Below are 26200 nucleotides of genomic sequence, written 5' to 3' on the forward strand. Positions count from 1 at the left end.
AAAATCAAGAGAACTGCCTTTACTACGCCTGCCATGTCACGCACAAACTATTGAAAAGCCAGTCAAGGCTGTTACAGCCACATTCAGCCACATTCTGCAAAAAATCTAAGAGAGAAGGCTTCATAAAAAACCAGTCTCGAAAAGCTATGCCGAAATTTGATAGTAAGAAGGATTTTCACACTATTTGAAATATGATAATAATATAAATGTCATTTTTGTAAACTTTTTCTTGTAATAAATGAATGTTACTCATGCAATTTCTATTTGTTTTATAGACACGCATTAAATTTTTTTCTTTAAAACCTTACTGTAACAACTCATAAAAAAAGATTTTTCAAAATATGTATTTTTTGAAGTCAATCCGGAGACAGAAGATGATTACCCATTCTTAAAAAAATTCATGCATGAGCTAAAGGCATCATTTGGCACCCTTTTCATGCTGTGCCGGATAGAAATTTAAAAAAAAATTTATATAGACCGGTGACCCACCGTGGGGCGCGGTAGCCTGGTCGATAAGATGCTCGCCTAAAGTACCAAAGGATGTTTAGAGGTGTCGCGAGTTCGATACCTGGTTCATCCTTGTCAGAAAACTTTCTTGACACAGGGGTACAACAAAAAATGGTGACTTGACCGCAGGAAAAAATTGCTACCCCCTATAGAGGGGTTAGCGCGCCAACCTCTCGATGAGTATAAAAAACAAGCATGCCGTTCGGAATCGGCAATAAATTGTAGGTCCCGCTCTAATTAGCCCTCGTGTGCAGAAAATGACTGTGGTGTGACAAAAAGTATCAAATGATCAAAGTGACCCACCCTACTGCACACCCCCTGGTCTAAATTCAGCCTAGACACTCTGTATCAGATTTATTCAGAAAGATGGAAAAAATAATTCTGTCCCACACACATAAACATGCTTAATAGTTGCCATATTTTTAGCTTTGAATCTTTTAATTGCTACCAGCAGGCGGCATTAGTTTTTAATCCATTTTGCATGATTTGAATATTATATAGTTGCCAATAGTACATTTGCTATATGTAAAACAACTGACTAAAATTCAATTACTTTTCTGCTTCATGATAATACAAGACCACGTGTCATGAACAGCAGTTCAAGAATTACACACTTGCACTATGAGACTGTTTGTTAACCCCCCCCCCCCCATAGTTTTTAGGAACCCTTTCTCAACTGACTACATCATTTTTCAGCAGAGAAAAGGTTAATAAAGAAACCTTCAAAAACTTTGGTGCAGTAATCCCTTCTCTGAATTTTCAGGTATTTCATATCCCATAGCACTCTAGTGACTTTACTAACATCTGTTTAAAAAAAAATATTAGGGTCTAGAATGCTAAACTTGTATGGAACTGGCTTAAAAGCAACATTATCTTGATGGAAAATGTAAAGCATGTAATGGTGCCTAGTTTAAACAAAGTTACTTTTGTTTGAAGTTTCACTATCTGATCGACATTTTATTGCAACAACCTAATACTTCAGGAAAATGTATGAAAGAATTCCATTTCTGTATTGCTACTTCTATAAAGCACAGTGAATAATTTTTGTTCCTACTGCTTAGATAACCTGGAAGTGTTTGAGTGATAATAGTTTGGATGATCAAGTTTTTACTCCAGCTTCATTCAATGGATGTGCTTTTATATTTCTAATTCAAACAAAAAATATTTGAACATAAAAATGTTATATATTTATTTAGGGGATAACAGTTTATAGCTGCTCTATTCTCACAACTGAATCATCTAAAACTGTTGTACATATCCATAAGAGGATGCCGGTAGGTTTTTCATTTTTACTACCTTTTATTGCTTTATGTTTCACCATTATTTTTTTTAACCTAGTGCATTATTTATTGTAGTATTTTAGCCAGATCTAGACTATATTTATTAAAAGTTTTATTTTTGGATGGAAAAAAAAGTCTACACTTTTGACAATTCAGAAGATAAGGTGCTTTTTGTATCACTGTCATTTTGTGTGTGTGGAACTGCTTCTTCATATATCACCAAATGTGCAAGTGCTAGCTGTGTTTTATGGTGCACATTATATATGGGCCATAATTTATTACACAAGCATTGTGCAAGCAGAATTTCAGCCATTTTCAACTCTTCCCGGTTGTCAGCAAAATTTAGCAAGCTGTGGCCAGGGCCTATTCCTGACAAGTTTGGGTCTGACTTGGCATTCTTTGATTAATTGTTACCAAGTTCAACAAGATAAGAAAGTAACTGTGTCAAAAAAATTTGGGTCCTCTGAACATGCCCTGTTTGCTCATGCAACAAAAGAGCACTGTCTGGGTCCCCCCCCCCCTCATTTCCCACTTATTGCAAGCACCTTGAAAGAATGAACCTGGTGAGTCTTGCAAATGTTTGAAATTTCTTAGCAAGAACTTTTTTTTATTAAGGACCTTGGTTTAGAGAAATAGGGCATAGAATGTGTGTGCGCTGAGAGGTATGGAAGCTTAGGAAAGGCTTGTGTATCTATTGGAAGCTCAGGAAAGAAGCTACAATGGTTTGAAAATCCCTGCTCTAGAAAATATAAAAAATACTTGATCTGGTACAAGTAGATTGACGCTACATTTTTCACACAAATAATGGATTGATACTATGGGATGTATGGAATCTCAAATAAATAATATGGTTTGATTGAAAATTGATGTGTTAGAGTGAGCTTCCTTATGGCAATTATCAATATCTCAAAAACAGTTCACATGAAAGTTACCCATAAATTACTTCCTCTTGAATACTCTTACTCCATCAATAATTTAACATTATTCCAAGTTTCTCAAATCAAATACGTTGGTGTCATAATCTCAGCTGGCCTACACTAGAACAAACATGTTAACTACGTTTACCAGAAGTGTCTAAATAAACTTTTCTGCCTTCCCATTGCAACCTTAAACATTCCACTTGGAATATCAGACTTCTCTGCTGTCAAACTTATCTCTCCTGTTCTTTCTTACGCAGCTGAAATCTGGGACCCCTACACCTCCAGTAATATAGATAAACTTGAATCTATCCAAAATAAATACACCTGATTTGCTTACGACTGCTGGTCATCTTTTGTTTCCATGTTCAAGTTTAAAAACCAACTTAATCTCCTCCCTCTCTCCACTCTTCATCTCATTTCCTGATTAACCTTATTATATAAGATTTTCCATGGTCATTTCAACTTTGATACTTCTAGTATCCTGACCAAACCATCCTACATCTCCAGAAGACTCGACCATTCCCTTAAAATAAAATCTATTTTTGTTTCAACTGACTGCTTTAAATACAGCTTCTTTCTTCATACCATTGGTGAATGAAACAAACTCCAAGCTCTATTGTCTAATCCCCCAACTATCACTAGTTTTTTGTCCAAAATCAAACAATATCTTTGTCATTTTCAATCACATCCTTTTGTATAGGCCCCAGGGCCAACAATATTGTATAAATAAACAAATAAAATAATTAGCAGGAAGTGTTGATTGAATGTCTTTATATTTATGAAATATTAAATTTTCTTAGAACTAGATAAAGATATTTGTCTTTTTCTTAAATTAGGCTTTCTTCAATTCTGATTGGATTAAAATTATTTTCCTATTTTCATATTTTCACATGCAATTGATTTGATTGAACAGAACTTTTTTTGTTTATATTATGTAAAGGGTGATCATGTTCAAAGTTTTACGTTTAAGCTCCTATTAAATAAAAACTACTGAACCAAAAGGTTTTAAACTTTGAAATGGTATGAAGGAAATCATGGTATTTCATGTTTTGCAAAAAAGAAGAAGAAAAAAAGAAATAGTTAAAGTCAATACTGGTGCAAAAATGGTACAGGAAATTTATTTTAAATTCGTTGTGGTTGCATATTTTGTGCACAGTACCCAATGGTAAAGCTCTCCATATAATGTGCAGAAGAACATACCCTGCAGCTTTGTCTGTGTTTCAAATTGGTACTTCTTCTACTGCTAGTGCAAAGGATTCCTGTGTTTCTCCAGAAAAAAACACAGGCTTTCTTTTCTATTTCCCAAGTAGTAGCATGAAATGATGAAAGACGTTTTCAATAAGCCCTAATTTGTTTCGAAATCGACATGATAAAATTGGTCATTATGTCCACATTGAAGATGACAACTAGTAGCTCAGTAGGTAAAGAACTTGATTCTGAGATGTTCAATACCCGGATTCGAACCCATGGACCTTGATGGTAACCTTCATAATGGAAGACAAGCATCTTACCACTGCACCACTCAGGCCCAGGCTCCAATCTGACACCTTTACCAAATACACTATCACAACAGTTTTAATACAGTGTTATTATGACATGATATTCTCAAGTAATGGTGTATTCATTTCCTCATGATATTATTCAGGGCTGGGTCTAGACATTTTTCAAGTGTAAGCAAATAATATTTTGGACCATCCCCACTCAATCATAATAAATGTGTAGGAAATTGTTAATGGACAAATATTTTGCAAAAAAATCATAATAATTAACAATTTTTTCCGATGTCTGTAGGTTTCCAAGAATATTTATGGCCGATGGCAAAACTATAACTATTGATGAATATAGAACAGAGTTCTAATTTTAATAATTATATGAGCAATTTTTATTAAATACACACCACTAACAAGGAAGGTCTCCTGAATGTCATCCGCTTAATTTAATGGAAATTAATAAGGTGAATGCATATCAAATGAGTAAGGTATGTCAAAAATTTTATTTTGATAATTACAACTGAAACATAAGTCGAAACTCCTTATTTCTGTTACTTTAACATTCTTGTTATGAAGATACTTTTCTGGCCTTCAGTTTGGCAATATCCCTTATTATTGCATCTGTATCAATTTTGTTGAGAAGATTGTCATTTTTAATGGATATCAAGGCTAGTCTATTCAATCATTCTTGACTTACAGTTGATCTTAAATAAGTCTTTATTAATTTTAACTTTGAAAAACTATGTTCGGTTCGCCACTGGCCACTGATATTGGGAGAGTGAGCAGTATTCTAAAGCGTAAAAAAACGTTCGGAAATGAATCCACGCAGCCATTTTTTGTGATGAAAGATAAATCTTTGGCTGGAGAGGTACCGGAGATCAACATAGAGTTGCAAATATTTGTAGTTTGTTGAAAAGAATCATGTGTGTGTGTGCCCATCAGTGCCACGTTCCTCTTCATCACTCAACACAATTTCAAGATTCAAACATGCTTTCTTCAAATCCTCTTTATTCCATGTTCGTAGATTGTCTGTTTGATATAGAAATTCGAAGCTTTTCTGTGGTTTTCCATAAGCTGGAAAACAACAGCATTACATCACATCTTTCATTGATGTGATCACTTTGTCAAGCACAACATTAAAAAAGTTTACTTTAAAAGATTGGAGCTCAACTCCAATAGGTTCATCCTCCCTTTCATAAGAGAATTGCTTTTTTATGTTCCTTGGGTGCAGACATGAAGAAAACATTGGGGGGGCTGAAAGTTTCTGGTCATCCCGTATGTGTGGGACTAAAGTGCATACACAGGTGAGGGAGGTTGCATTGCATTGCTTTTCCAGAAATTATTGGGTGGGGGCTCAAATTACCTCAGCCTCTAGGTTCCGGTAGGGACCACTTATGCGAGGGTGCAGTGACCAATCACCCCGGGAGGTAGATTGTGAGGGGCGGCTGCATAGACTTTAATTAAGACTCCAAATTTTTTTAAAATTGCAATTAATTGTTGTGTGAAAAAGAAAGATAATTAGAAAGAGAAGATATAGCGTCCCCTGCCCACAGGCTGGAGCCCTGTCAGCCCTTCCCTTTTGGGGAACCATGCACCTGCCTCACAACTTATTCCACAAATTCCTAACAAAAAACGTGAAAGGATGGGAAATTTTTTTTTAAATAAAGTTTTTCATCTCAGATTTAGCGTCCCTCTACAGCAGACAGAAATCATTTTCTTTGATTTTAAGAAAGAGAAGATAGAGTCCCCTGCCCACGGGCTGGAGCCATGTCAGCCCTTCCCTTGTGGGGAACCATGCACCTGCCTCACAACTTATTCCACAAATGCCTAACAAAAAACGTGAAAGGACGGGAAATTTTTTTATAATAAAGTTTTTCATCTCAGATTTAGCACCCCTCTACAGCAGACAGAAATCATTTTCTTTGATTTTTTTTCCAATGAAACTTTTTTCACCTATTCACCTCTGATATAACGGCATCGTACGGCCGAAATAAGTTGCATGGCCTGTGAGCTGCCCTGCACTTTATCAAAAAAAGGGAAAGTGTGCATTCTTGTTTTCTCACCTAATATTTTTTCCAGAATGGTGAAATGAAAGCAAAGGAAAAATTTGGCTTCTCACTTGTCCGGTCCTTGGAGTACCAGAAACAATTTGAGATAAATTTCTTAATAAAAATAACCTCTTCATACATCATCTTTACTGGACAAGTGATGATGGATCACCAAAATGAGTGCTGTTTTGAGGATTTAGTTACTTGGCATTATTAAGAATGGTAAAATAATTTTGGATCAAAAAGCATAAAAATCTATGTTAAAAGCAGGATGCATGGTCATGAACATTTTGCACAGTATAAACAATGGTGTGCTGATTTCTTATGAAGAAAATAATGTTCATCTCAAGATTCCCCTAGACCAAATTTATTATGACCCTGTCAGCCCCCAGGTCGCCTTTAGGGGTGGCATATTAGGCTTTACACCCAAGTGGCAGGTAAGCTCAAGCCACCCCTGGGTTCCAGTGCCTATGCTTGGGCGCACTTCTTTGTCTTCAAGCACTGTTGTCTCTGTAATGACACCATTATCAGACCTCATGTTTTCAAGAAACACTTTGACACTTGATGATATTCATTGAACTTTGTAAATCACAGGTGATATTCTGTAACATTTTACTAACCATGTATATTTTAAACAGTATCTCATGCCAGGTGACTAAGCAGCAAAGGAACTTGGAACTCTGCAATTTCGAGCAATTCCCAAAGCAGTGTTTTTGCTAAAAGCATCAATTTTTTTATGCTGGGATTTTTGATCATGGGAGGCTTCATACACAACATCATAAATTTGCTCAGGATAGTGAGGCTTGACTGCCTTTCCTCAACTATATTTCTATCTCTTTATTATTGGGAATCTACAGAAGAATTTCTCATATACAGATGTTTCCCTGACCTGCTCTTTTGTCAGTAGTGTGTTTAGTGTAAGTTTTTAGCCATTTTACCCATCATTCTTTCTCTAATTCTTTCATTCATCATTTTCTTCCCTGTTCTTTCCTAAAAAATACCCTGTCTAGACACCATAGAGATGAAACACTTCCTGGAGTAACAATATACCCCAAGGATACAACAATAATTAATGAGTAACCTGCATATGTTCATGAATGACTGTCTCTTTCAAAGATGACAGCAGTATAAATAGCCTTAAAATGTACCTGGTATGCCTTAAAATAACATAAACACCCAAAAATTATTTTCAGTTAAAATAACTGTGTTCAGCTAGCAGTAATTAGCTAGTTTACTATGGGATTGACAAGATTCCTGGAAAATATTCGGATACATTTTAAGTGTGGGATCCCGAGAGAGAAACATTAGCGGGAAGTGATTTTGAATGTGGCGTTAGTGCCAGTCTGCCAGTTCCAGTTGATGGATAAGTCTATAAGCATATAAGTGTACAGATTGGTTTTAAAAACTTTCCTGCATAACTGATTTCTGCAGTGCCGCAAGAAAATACTCTTTAAGGGGCTCATAATGAAGTTGGCTATCACAAGTCACATTTTTAAGGCTCCCCAATTTTGGAAGGCAAATCCGGAATAATGGTTTATTCAATTAGAATTGCAATTTGTGAATTCCAGTATTACAGCCGACTCGACAAAATACCATTGCATAGTCGCAGCTTTGGAATGTGATATTCTAACTCTTCTTAGTGACATAATCGGCCAACCGCCCAAATCGATGATGTACATCCGTGTGCAAAATTAAGAGAATTAGTATATTATGTCTAATTTCTGAAAAAATTGGACAGATTTTAATGAAATTTAGTACAAATACACAGTTATAACAAAGAGATGTACCATACAAAAGTCATAGTATGCACACATGATTATTCTTAAAGCTCATCATTGCGGGAATGTTCAAAATCCATGTTGGAAGATCAAACCGAAAATGAGGCTAATATGGGGTATGGTCTCCTCTCACAGTCAGACAGGTTGCGCAGCGTGATGGCATACTAGACACGAGGCAGTTGAGGAGTCCCTGTGGCAATCGGTCCCACTCCTGTAGCAACACAGTTTTCAGTTCCAGGATGGTTCTTGGAGGGGGATGGCGAGATGCAATTGCCCTGCCAAGAGTGTCCCAAACGTGTTCTATAGGGTTTAGGTCAGGAGATCTGGCTGGCCAACCCATACGCCGAATATCCTCACTTTCCAGATAATCGTTGACCAGGTGAGCCCAATGTGGACAAGCATTGTCTATGCACAGAAACCAAGGGCCAACAGCACCCCTGAAAAGTCAAACATAGGGCTCTAAGATCTCCTCTCTATACCTCCCAGCAGTCACATCCCCTCTGCCAAACACATGGAGAGGTGTGCGGCCGTCCAACATGATGCCTGCCTAGACCATGACACCTTGCCGCTGTGGTGGTCGAGTGGTTATAGTGACGGATTTGCGATGCGAGGATCTGGGTTCGAACCCCACAGTGGTGGTCGGCTGAAGTTGGTTTTCTGTGGTTCCCAACTTCAAGGTGCAAATGCGAGCCGATCTCCCCGTTAAAAAGTCTCGCCACAGAGAGCAACAGTCCTACAATGATAAATCATTCAATCATAACACTTCACTCATAGTTAGAAAAACTGGTGGCAGATGGCAGCACTACACATAACAAGCATTACACAGAAACAAACTTTACGTCAGGTTGCACTACACATACACGCATATTCCCGCATGTACCGATTCGTTGGGGGTTCCGAGGGGGGGGGGTGTGGTGTAGCAGTAGTAGGTAGGGCCTCCAAAAAATGGCTGGGGGATCCATGATGTTCTTAAGTCAGCCACCTCGTTGGGCAATTTGCCTGATGTGGCGTTGTATTTGTATTTGTATTTCAAAACCTCCACCACCATAGGGTCCATTTCCCTGAGGTGGGAAGGATGGTATCGGGTACCAGGCTCTCTCCAGATAAGTGTACATCGAGAATCGGTGTCCAGGCTGAATCTCGACTTATCTGTGAAGAGGACAGTGCTCCACTGAAGTCTGGTCCAAGGCTGATGTTGTCTGCACCATGCTAAATGCGCTCTTGTGTGCTGCAGTTAGCGGGACACAAACAGCAGGTCTTCTGACATAAAGCCCTCTCTCATGAAGCCTTCGAGCGACAGTAAACCGTGAAACTTGAGTTCCAGTGGCAGCATACAGCTCACGTGAAAGCTGTGATACTGTAGCAGGCAGGGTTGTGTGGTTTAAACCAAGTGGTTTTTAAAAAAAATCAAATAAAAGTTGCCTAAATATAATTTTTTTCCGTGAAAAATATCATATTGGTTCATTATTAGCCAAAATGTTTCATTTTTACCCCATTTTATATCCTTGGGGTACATTCTGATGGTATATCTTTAAATGACATAAGATTTTATAAGTGGTTTTTTTTCAAAAAGTCTCATAAAAGTGGCCAGAATATATATATATATTTTCATATGAAGTATCTTAGTTATTTAAAGTTGTATACAGAAGACAAAATTTCTCATTCTTACTATATTTTCTAACCTTTGGCTATATTCTGATGCTCTATCTTTAGCAAATTCATGAATAAGGATTGCATCACACATCTAAATGTAGTGGTGTATTATCTCACAGGGTTTCTTTTTCTATTCACAAAGAAGCAGCAACAGTAGTGACACCATCATGCTAGGGGCAGGTGGTCCTATAATCCAATAAAGACACCAGCTGTCCTTAAAGGACAAAGACCAGTGTACTAGTAGTTACATTACCTCACATACATTTTCATTTTCTTTCCCATAAGAAGTAGCACATCGCCTACTGTATATCTCCCAGTCTTAATATTCAATAGTTGTTTTTTTTTATACTTTCACACACACACTGTTAAGCCCAGTTAATCAAGGTTCTACTGTATAGTAGTAACAGATTTATGAAAAATAATCAGCTATATACAGGGTGATTATAATTTAAGTTTTGATTTCAAAACTATACAATAAGTACTGATCAGAATGACTTGAAAATTTGCATGGATACTCCTGAAGCAATGGAAGTTTCTTTTGCAAAAGGAAAAAGGTGCAAGTAGTGCAAAATGTGCAAGTAGATGATGCTGTACTTGGCCAGCAGTATAATATTTTGTGCAACCACATCATTTCAGCACTTCCACAGCATCAGTGTGTGGATAGAACTTCTATCAAGATGCACATTGCAATACCAGCAAAGCAGCTGCTGAAAACCCATTTTGACAGGATGCACCTTAACCCTTTTAACTTCTGGCTGTGGGGGGGGGGGGTACCTCAAAATGTCATAAACAGTGGTCAGATTGCAAACGTTGGTGAATTGCAATCTCCAGCACATTTCCTATATGTTAGAAGTTCCTCAGGAATATTAACGGGGGGGGGGGGGGCGTTTGGTGTAATGAAGCTGAAATTGCAAAGCACATCCACATCATGACCATGGCATACTCCGATTCTGTTGTTGAACAACAATTTTTGTGCTTTCAACCTCAGGTTGGACAACATATTTAACATTTCTTAAGTAAGTTTTAGCTATTTGTTCAATTACTTCGTTTTTTGTGATGTTTCCATGAATTATGAAATCGTGCAATGCCAGTCATGGCAATTAAGGTATCATTTTGCCATGACTGGCTATCGTTTCCATTCTACGAGCAAATTTCCCACATGTTGGATGATGTCATTAATTTTACATTTTTAATTATTTTTTCCCCTTCATCAAATAAAATTGAATTTTTTCAGGAATATTCATGTCGATTTTCAAGTCATTCTGACAATCGTTCTTTTTTTACAGTGTTTTGAAATCAGAACCTTAGTTATAATCACCCTGTATATCGTAAATCATTGCCAATTTATCTGCATTATTTATGCTTCATTAAATACATTATATTCACCTAATTTTTATTACTTTTTGCAAAATAGCTTCATAATTAAGCATACTAAAAGTAACTGGAGAAAAACCTTTATATACTATATGATTAATAATAACATTGAAAGAATTTTTAAACACACAGTAATCCATTGAGTTAAGCAAAAAATAATTAAATTGCAAAAGTTGGTTTTTGTTAAAATTTAATAAATATTTATTGATTAATTAGCATGGGAATAGTGTTAATTACATTAATAAACATTTTATTTTAGTTAATTATTGGAAGTTTGAATGATTTTTCAGAAATTTCATTGTTTTTAATGTTAATACTATTTAAAACAAAAAACTGGTTTAAACCAAAAAAACCTGGTTTAAACTAAAAAAACTGTTTTTTTTTACAAACCCTGGTAGCAGGTCTGTGGCACCATGCTGAAAGTGCCAAATAATGATCCTCATTGGTCATTGTGGTTTTCCAACAACCTTGTCCAGGTCTTCTCGATATGGATCCAGTGTCCTGAAACTGTTTCCACAAATTGCAGATGACACTGGGCATAACATCAAGCTCTGTAGCCACCTGCTCTTGTGATTGCCCTGCCTCCAATCTACCGATGATTCTCCATCTCATTCGGTCATCCATACGTTTGTGGCTACTCATTTTACCTGATAGCTTATAAATTTACCAAACTCTTGTGAGAAACAGCGAATGTTGCCGAGTAGTATGAGCACACGAATCGTGGAAAATACCTCGTGCTCTTATCATACCCTCCGTGGTCACGGCTCCGTCCACACGCACATGTACGCTTATGTTTTCGACATTGAATATTTGCATACTTCTTCAGTGGCATTATTAGTACCTTTGGTTCAGTACTTTTTGTGAAAATAGACACAATGTGCGAATTCACAAACTTCTAAATTTAACATTTTATTGAAGGATTTAGAGCTAGGTCATAAGCGACCCTCACACCTATTGCGATCCATGCACAAGACCTAGCCGGCAAATCAATCGGTGCAAATTTGCTAAAATCCTTATTTCTTCAGAGACTCCCGGTGTCAGTATAGCAAATCCTGTCAGTTTGTCATGACATAGGTGATCATGATCTCGCTAAATTAGCAGATAAAGCAGATTGTATTATGAAGTTACCAAAAATAATTTTGGTGCAAGTTCGATTTCTTTGATTGGTAGAATAGGTTGATTGTCAAAATTAGAATATACAAATACAAATACAATGCCACAACAGGCAAATTGCCCAACGATTTGGCTGACTTAAGAATATCATGGATCCCTGAGCCATTTTTTGGAGGCCCTACCTACTACTACTACACCCCACGTGCACCCCGCCCACACCCCCCTTGCGGAACCCCCCAACGAATCGGTACATGCGGGAATGTGCGTGTACGTATAGTGAAACCTGACGTGAAGTTTTTTTTGTTGTTTCTCTGTAATGCTTGTTATGTGTAGTGCTGCCATCTGCCACCAGTTTTTCTAACTATGAGTGAAGTGTTATGATTGAATGATTTATCGTTGTAGGACTGTTGCTCTCTGTGGCGAGACTTTTTAACGGGGAGATCGGCTCGCATTTGCGCGCCGATCAATCGATGAATCAACTTCAGCCGACCACCACTGTGGGGTTCGAACCCGGATCCTCGCATCCCGAGTCCGTCACTATAACCACTCGACCATCACAGCGGCCAGAAGATCAAATTCACGCATTAACTGAAACTATCGAACGATTATCTCAATCTAAATTTTACAGTTACACTCAGGGAAGGAGAAATTCTTGCTCCGTTTCAAAATCCAAAAATGTAAAATCAGATTTCGTTAAAGCTTCCGAAAAACACTGTTAGTATTATGCAAAATTTGGCATGAAAGCACATAGATGTGTACAACTGTGTAATTTTTTGGGGAAGTAGCTCGGTCATCTGTTTCAGCAACAGATGATGACTGCTTCCAAGGTCGCTTGTTTATTGTCGACTAAATGACAGGATTGTGATACTTGATCGACGCGGGAGCACAAATTTCTTTTTTGCCTAAAAATAGAGAAAAATTAAGCAATGTAATATTCCCTCAATTTTTGCTGTTAACGGCTTGAAAATTAAAACATTTGGCAAGGTTGTTGTGAGAATTGACCTCGGTTTTCATAAATTTTATTGGAATTTCACTGTAGCGGATGTCACAAAGCCCATAATTGGTGCTGATTTTCTCACAAAATTTGGATTATTAGTCGATTTAAAAAATCGTAAGTTAATCGACTCTCAAACATTTTTCCAGTATAAAAGGACGTGAAATTTCTGTTCTTTTGATGGGTTTAATTACAGTGGCTGAGGACACTCGTTTTCGCAACCTATTGTCAGAATTCCCAAAAATTCTTACCAATATATTTAATGTCAGTTCTGTTCCTCATGAAATTGTGCATCATATAGAAACAACTGGTCCCCCGGTTTATGCTAAAGCTAGACATTTGCCCCCTGAATTGCAAAACAAGAATTTGATTATATGGTAAAAATTGGGTTGTGCAGACCGTCTAAGAGCTCATGGGCCAGTTCCATGTATATGGCTCCTAAATTTGGTGGAACTTTGAGAATCTGTGGAGATTACTGGCGCTTAAATACAATCCCAAATCTATATCCTCTTCCTTATTTGCATGATTTTGCACACAATTTAGATGGAAAAGTGATATTTACTGAATTGGACTTGGTCCATATATATCACCAGATTCCTTTGGAACCAAGCTGTATTCCAAAAACTGCTGTCATTATATCGTTTGGTCTTTTCAAATTCACTAAAATGTGTTTTGAACTTGATAATGCAACGCAAACATTTCAACGCTTTATGCACAATGTTTTTGGAGATCTTGAGTCCTGTTTTCCATATTTAAATAACATCTTGATTGCTTCCAGTAGTGAAGAACAACATATGACACATCTAAAAAAAGTATTTCAAAGATTCAGTGACTATGGCACTGTACTAAATGTTGAAAAATGTAATTTTGGAAAGTCTGAACTCCCAAAAATGGGAGTTCAGACTTTCCAAATCTCATTACATCTCAATTACAACCACTGGCATTTTTTTCTAAAAAATTTAATGTCAACTGAGCGTAATTATAGTACTTCTGATAGAGAGTTATTAGCAGTGTATTCTTCTATCCGTTATTTTGCTCATATGTTAGAGGTCAGAGAGTTCAAAATCCTGAGTGACCATAGACCTCTCGTGTTTGCTTTCAAGCAAAAAATGGAAAAAAGCTCTCAGGCAAACTTGACACTTCGAGTATATTAGTCAATTTTCAACTAATATCAAATACATTTCTGGCATATCAAATATTGTCGCTGATACACTATCTCGTGTCGAAGAGATAGCTTGCCCGAGTGTAATTGATAATGGAGAATTGGTTGAAGCACAGAAAAATGACATTGAATTAGCAACATTAAAAACTTCCAATAATACTGATCTTATTTTTAAAGATGTTTCGTTCCCTCCCGATAACATATTACTTTGTTGTGATACTTCCACTAATATAATTTGATCATATGTCCTAGAAATATTGAGGCAGCGGATTTTTAAACAATTTCATGAAATATCTCACCCAGGTATTCATGCCACTACGAAACTTCTGAAGGAGGGTTTCATTTGGTCCTGTCTGAATAGAGATTGTGTGAAGTGGTGTAGGCAATGTTTGACTTGTCAAAAATCAAAAATACACAAACACACTCGCGCACCTCTTGGCAATTTTCCTTTGCCTAGTGATCGTTTCATGAACATTCACATAGATATTGTGGGAGCGATGCCCATTTCACGCGGCTACCTCTACCATTCAACCTGTACTGTTTATAAGTGATGAGCTGCGATCGACTACTTGCTTTTAATTTGTCACTTACCTGTATGCGCGCTGGCATTGCGTTGCTAATATGTATGTGTTACAATGTTGGACTAATAATTTTCCGTTGTTGTTAATTAAATCTAAGTTGTTATGTTACAGCTGTGAGTCTCATCTTTGGAGTCAGATGTATTGAGTATATACAAGGTGTCTTCAATCAATTTTATATCATTGTGTTATTCCATTGTTGAATATTACCAAAGTGGCGATAGGGCACCTAAAAAGAATGTGCAAAAAGCATCTCCCTTTGACACCTAAAGCATCTCCCTTGCAGGGTTGGGTTTCTTCTGGAAAAAACTGTTTTTTAAAAAAGGAAAAAATTCTTTTTGAACTTGCGGGACAACTTAGAAGCATTTCAACACAATCACAGAATTTTGAGAATTTCAGATGTTTAACACACACTCTTTCCTACTATAATAATGGATTAAAATATACTTTGAACAGTTTTACTGAAGTAAGTTTTTGGAAATGCAGCGCTATAAAATAAATGGGTACTATATTAACATTATAGTTTAAACTCCTCTAGTAGTGGCAGTAAATTATGATTGCATGAATACAAAATGAAGTAATTTTTTATATAAATCAGTTTTTTTCATTTCTTCCGCATTCAGTGAAAGAAACCTATTTCTTGATGGTTTTTTCCACCTCTGAAGAAAATTCCCAACCCTGCTCTCTTGACATGTAAAGCTCGGTTCCTCTATATTAAGTTATGTAAAAATGAAATTTTATTAAATTTTTTATTGAAATCAGTGGCACCTTTACATGTTACTTAGAGATTCAATTGTCTTGTGGCATTACTGTCTGATCTTTCAGCAGCGACTGTGCGATTGTGTCAATATCATGATTGCGGCCACAGTTAAAGGTGTGTAGGTGGGTTTCGTGCCTGGGTGCAGGGAGACATCAAAGTCACTCTTTGTTCACACAGTGTTCCTGTTATGTCAGAAGATACAACTAACCATAACCATGTCAATAGGGCTATAACCGCAATTGGGGAGGGGGGAGATCTGCAATGTTGGACTAAAATTCTTTTAATAAATATATCTCTGTTAATAAAGTTATGCTTTCTAGTTCTTGCTAGGCTCAATGTTATCTGCATAATATTGGTAGTTTGGAAGTGAGGCATAGTGACAGTTGCCAGATACAGGAAAATCCACTAATCTGATTTTTGATGATTGTGTGAGTTTTAACTTACTAATTTTTTAGTTTGGCAAACTAGAAATAAATTTTTGCATCCTAATATACAGCCATGTGCTTCTTTTCAGCTATTTCTGACATAATGTCATTGACATTCCAAGTGTCATGTCCACATTTTTTTCCATTGACAACAGCAATTTAGTGGCTGAAATTGAACGCTTCAAAAGATCTTGTGATACATCAGAACTAGCAAAAAAACTTTTTGAAGACCAGGTCAACATGCTTCTATGCCTGTGGTGTGAACAAGTGGAATGGATTTCACCTTGTTCTATCTGCAACAGCAGACCAAGAGAAGTATGATCCATGATCCAGTGATAGTGACGCTCAACAGAGTGATAGGAGAGGTTTATTTCTGCTCTCCAATGTGCTGGCTGAAACTTGTGAGTGTTAAGCTCTCTAAGAACAGATGTTTTGCAATGAAATCATTTTGATTGTCAGACACTGAAGATTGTCTGAAAATTTTCAACTGGAGCAAGGTCTCACACAAGGGAAAAGCCATGACAAGACAATAGCAAGAAAATACAAAATAGTCAAGAAACTGCAGTAGGAGATACATAAGCCTGCTTTGAACCAGCTCGAAGCTAGATAGAAATCTGACCAGAGTCACAAGAATCAAAAGAGAAGACATGGCTTAGAGCCAAAAGACAAAAAGTAAGCAGTAAAGTAAAACCAGGACCAGACCTGCAATGGAAAAAAAAGCTGCTTATTATTAGTGTGAAGGAACAAAACCTTGTGAGTGTAACCAGAATTACAGAGGTGCTTCCTGAGAATATGTTATTTATTGTGGTGCTCAAGAAATACCACAGTAAACAAAATTGCAAATTATTCAAAATTTATTCCCTTTGTATAAGGGTTGAACTTTGTCTGACAAATTATAGAAAAGTCATTGCATTTACCTTGAATTAAGTGGTAAGCAGGCACTCTCTGAGTTTTATACCCCAAAATTCATTCAACATAGGTGTAAATTTGCATGTACGCATTCAATTAAAATGCATTTTATTTGATTAGGCACAATTATTTTGGTTTTATGAGTGAAGATTTAGTAGTTGCATATAGTTCTGGAAAACAATGTAATCCAGCAAACCTAAAATTCCATTCTTTATACCATTTCCAAATTTCAAAAATTTTGGTGTAGTAGTTTTCTTTTCATATGGGTTTTAAAAACTTTAATATGATAACCCTTATATATGAACTATTCTATAAGTTACTGAATGTACACTGCTAGTTATTTTTTATAAAGGTGATTTTGGATGGTGTCGAAGATGTGCGGTCATGGATAAATAGTAAGGAAGTGTCTGCTGAAGAGGTATTTTTATTTTTTTCTCTATACTTTTATATTGTGATACTGTTTAGGAATGAGGAGTTGAGCCATTATTTATTGAGAAAGGAAGTTTGTGTTTTTTGAGTTTTTCTGGCTTGTATAGTAAATAAAAAACTTTAATTGGACTGTGTTCAATCAAGATAATTTAATATCAATATTTCTGAACTCATCTTTGGTCTCCTATTTAATTGCATTTCAAATTTTGTATTTTTTATGAGTGCTCAAACATGTTGGTTATTATGAACAAATTTTTTTTAACTCTAAAAGGTAATTTTAATTGTAAAGTTTCACCTGGCAAAACATCAATGCAAAAGTGTTGTGTTTTCTTTAACACTTTGTTAGCCGAGTGGATAACACATGGGTATTTATTTTGATGAGTATTTATTATTACGTTAGACTTAGATAGATTACATACATATAGATAGGAAGAATTTATAAAGCGGAAAGAGCAGAACATTTAGACATCTTGTCTACTTGATGTCCGAGGTGGAACTCACTAGTTCCCCTTACACAACACTAGGTGGCGTTGTATGTTCTTATCAGTTTAGTTCTTTTAGTCATTTCTTATAAGGACACCACATTCCTCCCCGCTAATTTAAAGATCCAACCGGACAGGAGCTTTCCTGGTTCGTTGGGAACGTCGCAAAGGAAAGGAAGTACTGGACGTCGCTGGTGCCTTAGCTGGTGTTGGTAGATCGCTACTGATCTCTGCCGGAGTTGTCTGTTCTTCTGGAGCAAACTGCACTTCGGAGTCAGCAGCGACAGGAGTTGATGAAAGTTTGCCTGGAACTCGGGGTATCACCAAGCTTGGCTGGACTTGATTGCCAGCTGCTCTCATCTGGTCGATGTGACGTCGGAAGAGAGTTCCATTTACATCTACAGTGTAGTGCAGAACTCCGTCTTTGTTGAGAACAGTTCCGAACTTCCACTTGTTATTGGCGGATCTGTAATCTCGCACAGCCACACGATCTCCTGGCTCGAAAGTTCGGTCATAGAAGTCTGTGACCTCATTTCTGATCCTTTCTTGAACCCTGTTCTTGATATTTGGCAAGACTAGGTCTATCCTAGTTCGGATTTCTCTTTTTAGGAATAACATTCCTGGGCTTTGCATGGTAGTCGCATTTGGCGCTTTTCTGTAATTCAACAGAAACGTGCTCACTTTTTGGTAGATGTTTCCGGGAAATCTTTGCATCGCCCGAAGGGATTGTTTTAAGGTGTGAACGTATCTCTCTGCCTGCCCGTTGCTTGATGGTTTGAAGGGAGCACACGTTTTGTGCTTTATTCCATTATTCCTCATGAATATTTCAAACTCGTGTGATGTGAACTGAGGACCATTGTCACTCACTAACACTAAAGGCAGTCCAAATCGAGAGAAACAGTCCCGTAGGCATTCAACTGTCTTGAACGTGTTTGTTGATTTCATCGGGTATACTTCCATCCATTTAGAATGAGCATCGACTACGATCAAAAACATATGCTCGAATATGGGACCTGCGAAATCTACGTGAATTCTCTCCCACGGAGCACTCGGGTATTCCCAATGGTGTACCCTTGCTTTCACCGGATCGGACTTGAATCTGGAGCAATCTGGACAGTTTTTAGCAGCTTTTTCTATGTCGCTATCAATGTCCCTCCAGTAGACGTAGGATCGAGCAATTGCTTTCATTTTAACAATGCCCAGATGGCCTTGATGGAGTTCATCAAGAATTTGATTTCTAAATTTCTTCGGAATAAAAACTCTTTGGCCATGCATTATACATCCGTCCTGCAAGGTATACTCGGCTTCCTTCCCTCCTAAAGGTTCACCGAATTTCAATTTCCTCAGCAATGGACCCAACTCTTCATCATTTTGTGTCTCTTTTGCTAAATGTTGAGCTTTCACTGGTAGTGTTTCGATTTGATTCAACTGGAAGAGTTCTATGTCATCCTTGACAACTAAGTCTTCCGACCTCAAAGGAAATCGGGAAAGACAATCTGCATTTCCATGGTTCTGTGTGTTACGATAAATGATATCGAATTGATATGCTTGTAAGATCAAGGCATAATGCAGAAGTCGAGTAGCCGTCAACACTGGTAGACCTTTCTTCGAGCTGAATATCGCTACCAAAGGCTTGTGATCTGTTATGAGAGTAAATCTTCGGCCTTTCAAGTAAAGCATAAATTTCTTTACTGCCCAGATAATTGCCAAAGCTTCTTTATCAATCTGGGAGTATCTCTGTTCCGTTTTCGTCAGCGTACGAGAAGCGAAGGCAATTGGTCTTTCTGTTCCATCTGGTAAGACATGTGATAGAACTGTTCCTATTCCCACTGGAGAAGCATCCGAAGCAAGAGTAAGAGGTAGTGTAGGATCATAGTGCATCAAGATTCGCTTTGAGCAAATTTCCTTTTTGATCTTCTTGAATGCAGTCTCACACTTTTTAGACCAACGCCACGGAACGTCCTTTTTTGTCAGCTCATTGAGAGGATAGGCAATGGTTGCCAGATTAGGACAAAATTTCCCGTAGAAATTTACCATGCCCAGAAAACTTTTTATTTCCTGAACGTTTTTCGGTGCGGGAACTTTCAAAATTGCTTCAGTTTTCTCATTTGTTTCACTTAGGCCATTTTCATCAATTTTGTGACCTAAGAAATTTATTTCTTTTTGAAAAAATGTGCTCTTTTTCAAATTTAACTTCAGCCCATGCTCCTGACATTTTTTGAAAAATTTTTCCAAAGCCCTGAGATGTGACTCGTCATTTGTTCCGGTCACTCTGGCGTCATCCATAAAAACTTTTACACCATCTATTCCTTGGAATAGCCCATCAATGTACCTCTGCCATATTGCTGGAGCTGCATTTAGGCCGTACATCAATCTTTTACAGGCGTATAACCCCTTATGAGTGTTTATGGTTAGGAGTCGTTGACTGTCAGGGTGCACTTTCATTTGCAAATATGCATGACTGAAATCCAATTTTGAAAATCGTTTACCCCCATTTAAACATGAGAATATTTCCTCAAACGTTGGTAAGGGATGCTGAGGCACCTCTAGCTTAGGATTTAATGTGACAGAATAATCTGCACATAACCTTATGGATCCGTCTGGTTTCACCACGGGAACAACTGGTGTAGCCCAATCTGAAGTTTCAACTCGCTCGATAATGCCTTCTCTTTCAAGCCGGTCTATTTCTTTTTCAACCCGGTCTTTTAATGCGAAGGGCACAGTTCTTGCTCTACGAAACTCTGGGGTAACATTTGGTTTTAGCTTTAGTTCCACTTCATGGTTATTTATCTCACCCAATTTGTTGTCGAAAATTTCTTTATAATCATCCAACAATTTTTTGAGATCCATGTCATTAGCGGTCCTCACAGCCTTAAGAGAGTTCCAGTCTAGATTGATTTTGTATAGCCATTCACGGCCAAAAATCGTGTCTAAATTTTCCCTCACCAAATATAAGTTCAAGTGCAACTTTTGTTTTCCGTACTCCACTTTCACAGTGACATATCCCGCTGGGACAATTTTTTCTCCATTGTATGTCCGGAATACTAAATTCGTAGGTTGAACTTTTTTCTTCGAGATTTTTCTGAATCTCTGTAAGCTCATTACTGATACTGTTCCACCCGTATCAACTTCCATACTCACTGGTTTATTGTCTATGTTGACAGTAACCATCATCGGAGGCTTTTTCGGCTCTTCACTCAATGCCCACTCTAACCCAAACATGGAAACGTCATTTTTGTTTTCCTCAACTGAAATCTGTTTCTGTTTGTTAGGTGCCGATTAAGTCTTCTTTGCCGCGTAGCAGGCTTTTTCTATATGCCCGATTTTTTTACAGAAGCGACATTTGCTAGCAATAAATCTGCAGGAGTCTTTATCGTGATTTGTCCCTGTGCATCGTATACACGGCGGATATTTGACAGCGGCGGCAGAGTAGTTTCTGTTTTGCGTGGGCAGTTTCGTTTTCCTCTTCCCCGCTTTCACTACCTTCAATTCTGCCGGCTTCCCGATAATCTCATTCGCCCCCTGAACAGCTTTCTCCATCGCCAGCGCGATCTTTATTGTTTTGTCTAGCTCGATGTCGTCTTCCTCAAATAAACGATCGAGGATCGCTCTATCTCGGAGCCCACTAACGAAAACATCCCGAAGCATGGTGTTCAACATCTCTTGTTTATAATCGCACGCGATTGCGAGATGTCGCAATTCGGCTATATACGAACTGATGCTTTCGCCTTCGTTCTGCTTTCTGTTTATAAACATGTGCCTACTCGGTATAATCAATGCTTTAGGATTCAAATGGTTCTTCAAAACATTCTTTAAAATGGCGAATTCTTTCTCTGATGGATTGTCCGGAGACAGTAAATTTTTTAACAAGTTGTTGAGCTTTGCAGAAATGCTCGAAATTAAGACTTTAGCACGTTTTTCTTCTGGGACATTTTGAATGTCTAAAAACGCCTCGAAACGTTCTATAAACGAATCGAAAGTCTCTGAAGCTTCATCATATTTATCAAACGAAACCGTCACTTTTTGGTTTGTTGACGTTGAGCCTCGTTGCTCTTTGAGAGCTTCCATTAGAGCTTGATTCTGTCTTATTAACTCTTCAACTAAATTTTCCATCGTCAGAGATGTATGAAAAACTTTTTCTCCTACCTTTTGCAGTCTTCGAGTAAATACTCTATACAACTTTTAAGATGGGCCTCGTCGCCACTTGTTGTGTTTTCTTTAACACTTTGTTAGCCGAGTGGATAACACATGGGTATTTATTTTGATGAGTATTTATTATTACGTTAGACTTAGATAGATTACATACATATAGATAGGAAGAATTTATAAAGCGGAAAGAGCAGAACATTTAGACATCTTGTCTACTTGATGTCCGAGGTGGAACTCACTAGTTCCCCTTACACAACACTAGGTGGCGTTGTATGTTCTTATCAGTTTAGTTCTTTTAGTCATTTCTTATAAGGACACCACATTCCTCCCCGCTAATTTAAAGATCCAACCGGACAGGAGCTTTCCTGGTTCGTTGGGAACGTCGCAAAGGAAAGGAAGTACTGGACGTCGCTGGTGCCTTAGCTGGTGTTGGTAGATCGCTACTGATCTCTGCCGGAGTTGTCTGTTCTTCTGGAGCAAACTGCACTTCGGAGTCAGCAGCGACAGGAGTTGATGAAAGTTTGCCTGGAACTCGGGGTATCACCAAGCTTGGCTGGACTTGATTGCCAGCTGCTCTCATCTGGTCGATGTGACGTCGGAAGAGAGTTCCATTTACATCTACAGTGTAGTGCAGAACTCCGTCTTTGTTGAGAACAGTTCCGAACTTCCACTTGTTATTGGCGGATCTGTAATCTCGCACAGCCACACGATCTCCTGGCTCGAAAGTTCGGTCATAGAAGTCTGTGACCTCATTTCTGATCCTTTCTTGAACCCTGTTCTTGATATTTGGCAAGACTAGGTCTATCCTAGTTCGGATTTCTCTTTTTAGGAATAACATTCCTGGGCTTTGCATGGTAGTCGCATTTGGCGCTTTTCTGTAATTCAACAGAAACGTGCTCACTTTTTGGTAGATGTTTCCGGGAAATCTTTGCATCGCCCGAAGGGATTGTTTTAAGGTGTGAACGTATCTCTCTGCCTGCCCGTTGCTTGATGGTTTGAAGGGAGCACACGTTTTGTGCTTTATTCCATTATTCCTCATGAATATTTCAAACTCGTGTGATGTGAACTGAGGACCATTGTCACTCACTAACACTAAAGGCAGTCCAAATCGAGAGAAACAGTCCCGTAGGCATTCAACTGTCTTGAACGTGTTTGTTGATTTCATCGGGTATACTTCCATCCATTTAGAATGAGCATCGACTACGATCAAAAACATATGCTCGAATATGGGACCTGCGAAATCTACGTGAATTCTCTCCCACGGAGCACTCGGGTATTCCCAATGGTGTACCCTTGCTTTCACCGGATCGGACTTGAATCTGGAGCAATCTGGACAGTTTTTAGCAGCTTTTTCTATGTCGCTATCAATGTCCCTCCAGTAGACGTAGGATCGAGCAATTGCTTTCATTTTAACAATGCCCAGATGGCCTTGATGGAGTTCATCAAGAATTTGATTTCTAAATTTCTTCGGAATAAAAACTCTTTGGCCATGCATTATACATCCGTCCTGCAAGGTATACTCGGCTTCCTTCCCTCCTAAAGGTTCACCGAATTTCAATTTCCTCAGCAATGGACCCAACTCTTCATCATTTTGTGTCTCTTTTGCTAAATGTTGAGCTTTCACTGGTAGTGTTTCGATTTGATTCAACTGGAAGAGTTCTATGTCATCCTTGACAACTAAGTCTTCCGACCTCAAAGGAAATCGGGAAAGACAATCTGCATTTCCATGGTTCTGTGTGTTACGATAAATGATATCGAATTGATATGCTTGTAAGATCAAGGCATAATGCAGAAGTCGAGTAGCCGTCAACACTGGTAGACCTTTCTTCGAGCTGAATATCGCTACCAAAGGCTTGTGATCTGTTATGAGAGTAAATCTTCGGCCTTTCAAGTAAAGCATAAATTTCTTTACTGCCCAGATAATTGCCAAAGCTTCTTTATCAATCTGGGAGTATCTCTGTTCCGTTTTCGTCAGCGTACGAGAAGCGAAGGCAATTGGTCTTTCTGTTCCATCTGGTAAGACATGTGATAGAACTGTTCCTATTCCCACTGGAGAAGCATCCGAAGCAAGAGTAAGAGGTAGTGTAGGATCATAGTGCATCAAGATTCGCTTTGAGCAAATTTCCTTTTTGATCTTCTTGAATGCAGTCTCACACTTTTTAGACCAACGCCACGGAACGTCCTTTTTTGTCAGCTCATTGAGAGGATAGGCAATGGTTGCCAGATTAGGACAAAATTTCCCGTAGAAATTTACCATGCCCAGAAAACTTTTTATTTCCTGAACGTTTTTCGGTGCGGGAACTTTCAAAATTGCTTCAGTTTTCTCATTTGTTTCACTTAGGCCATTTTCATCAATTTTGTGACCTAAGAAATTTATTTCTTTTTGAAAAAATGTGCTCTTTTTCAAATTTAACTTCAGCCCATGCTCCTGACATTTTTTGAAAAATTTTTCCAAAGCCCTGAGATGTGACTCGTCATTTGTTCCGGTCACTCTGGCGTCATCCATAAAAACTTTTACACCATCTATTCCTTGGAATAGCCCATCAATGTACCTCTGCCATATTGCTGGAGCTGCATTTAGGCCGTACATCAATCTTTTACAGGACACCACAAAAAGTGTATTTTTCAGAAAGCTGTCTTGTTAATATACACATGCTGTCCCAAATTGTTTACACAACAAATATCTCTGCAACTATTAACTTTGGAAAACTACATTCAAGTACAAAAAGTTTTCAAATGACACGTGGTTACTGAAAATGTCTTAAATTTTCCAAGGGATCATATCATTAACCATTTTCTATCCACTGCTGGATGAAGATCTCCTCTAAATTTTTTCATTTTACTCTGTCTGATGCTTTTGCCATCCAGTTGACTCCAGCCACTTTTTGGATCTCGTCGATCCATCTTGCATTTGGACGCCTTCTCTGACATTTAACACCATGGGGGGTACCAATCCAGAATACTTGTGGCCCTGTCTTCTTGCAATATGTACAGCCCATTTACATTTTAAACGTTTAATTTTTTCCATGATATACCTTTGTGTGGCTTCTTATCCAAATGTTGTTTTCTGTCTCTCCTTGTGATGCCTAACACACATCTTTCCATGTTCCTTTGTGTTGCTGTAGCCTTTGTATCGTCTTGCTTGTGAGTGTCCGTGTTTCAGCTCCATAAGTCAGAGCTGGTAGCACACACTGGTTAAACAATTTTCTTTTCAGGTATAATGGTATGTGGCTCTTCAGAATTACATGGTTTTTCCAAAAGTGCTCCATCTGATCCTTCTGCTTATTTCATTAATGATTCCATTGTCCATGAAAATTTCTTGTCCCAGGTATACAAACCTTTCTACTTCTTCTATTTCTGTGTTGAGGAAGATCTTCAAAACAAAAGAATTGAACATAACTTTGTCTGGATTACTGCTGATAATAACAATGTTGTCATCAAAATGCAACTCTTCATAGAGAAATTCTCCATTTATTCTTATTCCTTTCTCATCCCAATCCAGTTTTCTGAATACTTCTAAAACAGCGGTAAAGAGCTTTGGTGAGATAGTATCACCCTATCTGACTCCTTTTCCAAGTTTAATCTTTGCTTGTAAGTCTTCTCTACCTCAATTACATCCAGAGCTTTAACAACAGCAGATGTGAAGACAGAGTCAAAAGCTTTCTCAAAATCAATGAAAGCCATGCACAATTGCAATTCATATTCCTTATGTTTCTCTGACTATTTGGATGTTATCCATTGTACTAAATCCACTTTGAAAACCTGCTTGTTCTTTTAGTTTGGCTGCATATAACGTGGATTCAATTTTCTTTCTTCCTATATGTCAGCAATTTGGTGAAGATTTTATAAATTACTGATAGGAGAGTGATTGGTCGATAATTCTTGATATCCTCTTTTTGCCGTTTTTGTAAAGAAGAACTTTCTTTATTCCAATCTTCTGGCACATCTGATTTTGTGAGACAATTTGTGAACAAATTAGCTAACATACCTAGCAAATTTTTTTTCTTTTTAACAATGGCTATTGAAATCTTATTTTTACCTGGGCATTTCCCTTTTTCATACATCTTATAGCCTTGCATACTTCTTTCAGTACAGGTGCTACTTGTACAAATTCTGCTCTTTTCTTTTCTTCCTGTTCCCTTTCCTCTG

At 37.8% G+C, this 26200-nt stretch overlaps 1 protein-coding gene across 7 annotated transcripts in view; it reads left to right on the forward strand.

Moving 5' to 3' along the window:
- The window catches only part of LOC149067646 (abasic site processing protein HMCES), a 75577-nt gene that overhangs the window by 40701 nt on the left and 8676 nt on the right, over window positions 1-26200 (forward strand). For 4 of the 7 annotated variants that reach the window (XM_089252515.1, XM_089252512.1, XM_089252516.1 and 1 more), the window contains 2 exons: window positions 1704-1781; window positions 17329-17409. In XM_089252515.1, the coding sequence (XP_089108641.1) occupies window positions 1704-1781; window positions 17329-17409 (159 nt within the window). The remainder of the gene's footprint in view (window positions 1-1703; window positions 1782-17328; window positions 17410-26200) is intronic. The other 3 variants (XM_089252513.1, XM_089252517.1, XM_089252518.1) reach the window with 1 other exon arrangement.

The sequence above is a fragment of the Pholcus phalangioides genome, unplaced genomic scaffold (genome assembly GCF_987345545.1).
Source record: "Pholcus phalangioides strain wild (caught in Gottingen) unplaced genomic scaffold, Ppha-v1.0 ptg000029l_1, whole genome shotgun sequence".
In the NCBI taxonomy this organism is placed as follows: domain Eukaryota; kingdom Metazoa; phylum Arthropoda; class Arachnida; order Araneae; family Pholcidae; genus Pholcus; species Pholcus phalangioides.